Here is a 6,881-nt window from a genome sequence, read left to right as displayed (position 1 = left end):
CTGGAGAAAATTATAAAACACCGTCGCCATTCCAGTTATATTTTCATTTAACCCACCAATTTCGCCAATGATGGCGAACAATTCCGACTGATAAATAGAGTCGGAAGCGCCAATAAGAAACGAGCATGTCAATGCTATGTAGGGGTTAGGAGACGTGTTTATATAGCCCCGATTGTACGAATCCTCGTAGGGGTTGCATCTGGAAGATTCAGAATGATCAAAAAATGAGAAGTATTGAATAAAAGAAACGCAACTAAACATAATCGCATTCTGCGAGACATGCTTGAGCCGTTGGATAGAAGAAATAGTTTAAATAAACCGGATATAACTTCGCCAGCGCCAAATGCGAGACCAGATAGACCTACCATGGCCTTTGAGTCAACTTTGTAATTGTTGAAAGCCAATGTATGCGCGATACTCGTGTTATAAACAGACATAAAACTTTGGCTTAACCCCGTGAATAGAAATATAAAGCAGAGACATGAGAAGTTTACATCTTTTACAAGACCAAAAGCGGTGCCGATAGAACGCTTCAAACTATCTTTTAAATATTGAAAACCGAATGAGTGGCTCTGAATTGACGTTGACATACTATCGACTGGAACTGAAACTAACTGAAAAGATATCACACCCAGAATTGAGAATACAGTCAAACCTGCGACTGAAATAATCCTACTGTTGCTCGTAATATACTCAGCTGAAGATGGCGTTTCAGAAAGTACAATGAAAATATAAAGGCTGCCCAAGCCATAACTCATTTGGGATGCCAGCCAGAAAACTGTTGCATTCAATGCTATATGATCTGGCTCACATGACAACGACAAAAGAGCAAACCCTGTTGACCACAATAAACTGGTGCATACACCCAGTAAAAATGCTAATGAATACACAACAACTGGAATTGGGTAGAAATTTGAAGCCACGAACAGCGTAAATATTGTTGAGCAAAAGAATAAACCTCCTTTGAATCTTAGGAGATCCATCAAAATAGGCGTGAAAATAGCACAGAGGCCGAACGAAAACATGAAAACGGATAAAACAAGATAGCCCGATCCATAGAATGAGTTTCCGTCATTTTTGAAACCTTCGACAATACTTTCTTCTAAATCTGACATAGGGTCAAACGCACTGTACATGAAGAAAAAACCCAAGGATATTATGAAAGTATTTTTAGGAACTTTGCCTCCGAACATTTTGACCTGAAAACAAAACTAACAGGAAAAATCAGTAGCTGTGCAATAGCACATAATGCTCCAACCAAGGTCAAATGTCAAAAAAATTTTCAGGTTTTTCATTTTTGCCGTTTTCTTGAGTAGCCGGAATGGGTTGCAATTGTATAAAGTTCTATAAAGTTCAAATTGTGAGTAAAATTAGGAGTACACAGCGAGTAATTTTACTGTTCTGACTTTCAAAGACAACTTCTATTAAAGCTCGGCGTGGTTAATTTCGAATTAACTTACTCTTCATTATCGAATTAACTTTCGAATTGAAATATTTCTGAAAAAATTTCGAATTAACTTAATCTGGTTCAATTTTTTGGTTCATTTAAAAGATAGCATTTTTCTGAGACTATATATACAAAAAAATATATACTTCACCTGTGATTATTTTTCGTGAAGTTATGGGGTCTGAAAATGGAAAAAGAAGTATTGCTAAAAGCATCAAAATTAACGTTTTTCTTTTTTCATTTTTCAAATAATGTATCGAAACTTGTAACCAAACATTATTTAAAAAAAAACAATTTAAAGGATAGTCGGAACAACCGAAGCCTTGCCTCAGTCCGAAAACAAAACCCGAATTTTCTGGACCAAATTTGAAGTTATGTAAATATGTACACAACATTCTGTTTCTGACTGTCTTAATTGATTTGACATGAATTTTAAACTACTTAAAATATATTTTTAAACAACGCGACTTTTATTAGCAAAATCTCATCCAATAGACAAAATATACAAAAGAAAACTTTAAACAAATCATCTTCCGTTATATAGCTCGATTTTAAACTTATATAAAATTATTTCTGGACAACGTCAAGTTAACTAGCAAGATTATACTGCTTCTGAAAGTACATAGCCAACATAGAGTTGGAAAAGTGTCAATGAACGCTAGAAAAAGAGACTCGACTTGCTTTTTGAAACAAAAACTTCAACTTTCGAATTTCAAAGAACATATATGTCCTTAAATTTCTTCGAATTTTAAGATAAATTTCTGAAAGCCACTACTTTTTAAATTTAATTAATTAGTGGAGTTTGTCTTCTTTTCAACAAAGGAAATGAACCGAGCTTGAAAAGAAACCAAAAGTCAAACGGCGAAGAATTAAAATTCACGTTTTACGCTTCATTTTCACTGTCCTAGCTAATAAAATCAATTTGCCTTCCTTTTAGCAAATGAATTTGAACTAAATTTTTTACAAAATCAAAACTCATACAACCAAATGTCAAATTTGCGCAAGTTCTTGAGGTTTTTCCTGAAAAAAATGAACACGGCCTATAGAAGTCTTCATTACGTTCATTGACATTTAAAAGTTTTAATATAGCACCATGATAGCTTTTGAAATTGAAATTTTTGGCGTTTTTAATTTATTCCTGCTCACTTTCAGATTCACTGAGCAATTGAGAAGTTGAACCTTGATCTGGGTACTGACTTGACTTGTCCCTGAAGAGAAATATTAAAACACTAACGAAATTCAGAGCTGCTAAGATTGAGATTTGGAAAAGCAGTCCAGTGGATCCGGCATACAGAAAAGCAGACATGCCACCTATACCCTGAAGAAAACTATAAAACACGGTAGCCGTTCCAGTGATCGCCTCGTTTGAGCCTCCGATTTCACCAATAGTTGCAAACAATTCTGACTGATATACAAAGTCAGCCAGACCAATTAGAAAAGAACATATGACCGCTATATAAGGGTTTGGCGAAGAAGCAATATACCCTTCTCCGTATGAATCTTGATAGGGAGTTTCATCGGGAAGATTCAATAAAATTAACAAATGCGAAACATTGAAAGTAATAAACGCAGCCACGCATAGTCGCATTCTACGGGAGATATTGGAGCTATTTGATAAAAGAAACACTTTAAACAGTCCAGATAAAACTTCTCCGCATCCTAGAGCAACGCCAGAAAGACCCACCATGGCTTTAGAGTCAACTTTATTGCCATTAAAAGCCAGAGTGTGTGCAATACTTGTGTTATAAACTCCAGTCATAAAGCTCTGACTTAGTCCGGTGAATAGAAATATTACGCAAATACATGTGAAATTTATATCTTTTCCCAAAGCAAATCCAGTTTTAAAAGAACGAAGCAATAGTTGCTTAAAGCCAGCTAAGTCATAAGATCGACGACCTGATGTTATATTCTGTGGTACTGATGCTAATTGAAAAGTGATTAGACCAACTGTTGAGAACAGGGTGAAACCTGAAACTGATATAATGCGACTTTTATTTGAAACATGGTCAGCCGATGAAGGATCCAGGAAGAGCACCACAAAGATATACAGACTGCCTAGGGCATAGCTCAGTTGAGCAGTTAGGTAGAAAATTGTTGCGTTTAACGCTATGTGTTCCTGCAAACATGAGATTGATAGAAGAGCGAAGCCTGTCGACCACAACAAACTGGTACATAAACCAATCAGAACCGCCGAGCTGTACACCACAATCGTTACAGGGTAAATATGTGCGGCCATGAACAATGTAAAGACCACTGAACATAAAAACAGTCCAGGTTTGAAACCGAGCATCTCCATCAAAATTGGCGTGAAAAAAGCACAAACTGCAAACGAAACATTGAAGACAGACAAAACATAATAACCAGATCCGGAAAAAGAATTGCCATCCGCTTTGAAACCCTCAATAATACTTTCTTCAATGTCTGCCATTGAATCAAAAGCACTGTACATGAAGAAAAACCCAAAAGATATTATGAAAGTGTTTCGTGGGACTCTCTGGCTAAACATTGCGGACTCTGAAAAAGCAAAAACCATTTGCTGAACTGAAACTTTGTCATAGTTCCGGAATCTCCAAGACAAAAAAAATAGCGGGCTGCTATGCATGTAGCGCCGAATATTCCGACCATATTGATGTAAAAGCAAGGATAGCCGGTTGCTGTGCAAATAGCACAATGTTCCGACTATATCCTTAAAAACTCATTAAACAAACTTTCCGCGTTTTTTTTAATTAATGTTGTTCTTTGAGCATCGTGTGATGAAGGATCTGACAAAACCTAGAAAACAAGCATTTTCAACAGTCACAAAAAATAGGCACATCGGGCAACAATTTCAGTCAATTAACGACAAAAAAAACAGTTTTCTGCAAAAAAATTCAATTTCTTTTTGCATCAAAGTTTTTGCAATCTACTGAAGCTAAACTAAAGTTTCATGACATATATTCTAAGTTAGACTTCTCGCTTGCTTTTGTTTGCTCGAAATTTCACGCCAAATTTTCTCGACACGCGACAGCTTTTGTCGCGCGAATCCGCGCTGAACGTGCTTGAACAGGGCTGAGCGGACTTAAGTTACGATATTTCCAGCTATTTTTGATGGGTTAATTTTATGACCGTCGTTTTCTTTCTTCTTCTGATTGTTAAGTATTTTACTACCGAAGACCATCCATCTTCGTTTACCCATCCTTGTTTCACTCCTCTTTCCTTATCTACTTTGCTTGAGATGTTCTTCGGGTGAATTCCCGGCTCTTTTCAAGTTTCCCCCACCTTTCAAAAAACTGAGTTTTATGTTTGTTTTACGTGTTATTACGGCTAAATACGTGATGTAACGCTGTAAAGTATGAAGAACAAATCTGTTCACAGTTGTTGATTTGTTCACCACGCCAAATTTCATTGCATTATGACAAGGTTAAATAAGCTTTTCAAAGTTGAATTTGAAAAGGGGGGAACTGGAAAAGAGCCGAATTCCCTTAGGTCCCAATAATCATAGCACACAAAATAAACAAAACTGCTCGTATCAGGGCGAAGCCCTGAATGTTCCGACTGCCATTTAAGTTTTATGGAGCATTAAAAACATAAAAAAAATTAAATGAAATAAAAAAAAAACGATTTTTTTTTATTTGAATTTTTTTATGAAAATCATCCCCCCACACGCCATATTAAGTACAAAAGGATAGATTTCGTTCCATGTAACAAATAAATTATGGCAAATAAGCTTCGCTCAACCAATTTGGAACGATTTCTAAGACGGATTAAATCTCCGCTTACGCGTTAATAGCGCGAATTATATCAAAATGGCCAAAATTGCAATTTTTAAACCCTCATAGCTTTACGAAAAATGATCACAGGTGAAATATCTTTTCAAATTTAAGCTCAGGACAACAATACCTTTTGAATGATATAAAAAAATTCCGTCAAAAATGGCTAGTTAAAAAGTCGAAATTTGTCTGAAAAAAAAACCCACCCCGAGCACAAATATTCCGTTAATTTCGTATCGAAAGCCGGAACAAAAATCAGTCTAATAAATCTCAAAATTTATCTTCTTGAATTCTGATTGATTGAAATTTGAGCCAACAAATTTATAGATTGATTGTTTACTGTTCAAACAGCATAAACTCAAGCTGCAGAATAGTGACCGCCGGAGCTTGCCAACAGAGGGTAGGACTCTATACGAAATTCAGGGCCAAATTCGCCGCAAAGCGGCGATGAGCGCGTGGCGCGCCCACCGACGTTGAACCAAGACTCAGCTAAATTAGTCTTTTGACCAGTTGAAAAAAATTGGACCTTTTATGACTGCCTTTTTATATTGGGACATGAACACGCACAGTTCATGGCGTTTATTCTAGCCTTATTGATATCTGTTCTGAGACGTTTTATTTGAAAGAAACTAATGGTCCAGAAAAAAGCACGAAGCTTGGTCCAGAAAAAAGCACGTTTTTGGTCACAAGAAACCCCAAAAAAAAATCAATTACTATGTCATTTCCCCGAAACTTTTTAAAGAAATTTAACGCTCCGTTGTCATAAAAAATGTCCACAAAAGCACGCACCAGTTCTCAAATTAATTTTCATTTCAAATTTCATGTCACCATTAGAGGTGGGATCAAAACTTACTCCTTATTAATTTTTGTTTCAAATTTCATACCACCATCAGAGGGGGAATCAAAACGTACTCCTTATTATACAGCCATAAGGATTTATCCTCACGTGACACGAAGCAAAACAAAAAACACAATTTGATTCTTTCTATCAGTTGAAGCCTCCTCCTACCTCCCACCTTCAGTATCCTGGACAATGTCCACAAGTCTTCTTTCTTTCCGCCTTTCTCCTGGTGATGATTTTCTGTTTGTGTTAGATCGGAATTTAGAAAAACTCGCAGGGATTTTGTCCTTGTATCTAAACCCAATTCCAGATCGCTGTCTTGATGAAGTTCCTGGTAACCCTCCAGCAGCTCTCAATCCGCTTTTTCTTAGTTGTTTTTAAGATTTCTCAACTTCTTTTGTTTTTTTTCGAGCTAAAAACTAGGTATAACATTATACAGGTCAAAAACTATCAGGCAGTTACAAATTTTTTTTTTTCAAAAATTTTTTTCCCATTTTTGTTTGGCCGTGAAATCTGGCGTGTTGTCTTTCTGTATCTGTTGAATTTGATTTAATGCTCAAAAGTTTCGAGATTTTCAGTAATTTCGTCCCTTTTATTCATAGCAAGTAGTTTTCTTTTTTGATATCTTTTTTAATCTTCATCGTTATTGAAGGAGTAAGTGCTTCCTTTCCACTGGATTGATTCAGATCAAGCAGTCTCACAAGTTATGATTCATAGGTTATTTTCTTCATTACAAATGAACCGATTCCCTTGTCCAACAGCACTGCCACTAACTCGTTGTCCTTGAAGTATTTTCTCGCCTTATCTATGCCTCTGTTCGATGGTGTCTGGTCCGACCCTTTAC

General features: G+C 36.2%; 1 protein-coding gene across 1 annotated transcript; it reads right to left on the bottom strand.

Annotated features, from left to right (window-relative positions):
- Positions 1-2,487: 2,487 nt before the first annotated feature.
- On the bottom strand, positions 2,488-3,957 carry LOC134851487 (UNC93-like protein MFSD11). Its single transcript, XM_063867602.1, has one exon. It carries the CDS (start codon positions 3,951-3,953, stop codon positions 2,580-2,582), a length of 1,374 nt encoding a protein of 457 aa, XP_063723672.1. The 5' UTR covers positions 3,954-3,957; the 3' UTR covers positions 2,488-2,579.
- Between the last annotated feature and the right edge of the window lie 2,924 nt (positions 3,958-6,881).

The sequence above is a fragment of the Symsagittifera roscoffensis genome, chromosome 7 (assembly GCF_963678635.1).
Source record: "Symsagittifera roscoffensis chromosome 7, txSymRosc1.1, whole genome shotgun sequence".
Classification (NCBI taxonomy): Eukaryota; Metazoa; Xenacoelomorpha; order Acoela; family Convolutidae; genus Symsagittifera; species Symsagittifera roscoffensis.
The sequence above is the reverse complement of the archived record's forward strand: the minus strand, read 5'-3'. Positions and strand labels throughout refer to the sequence as shown.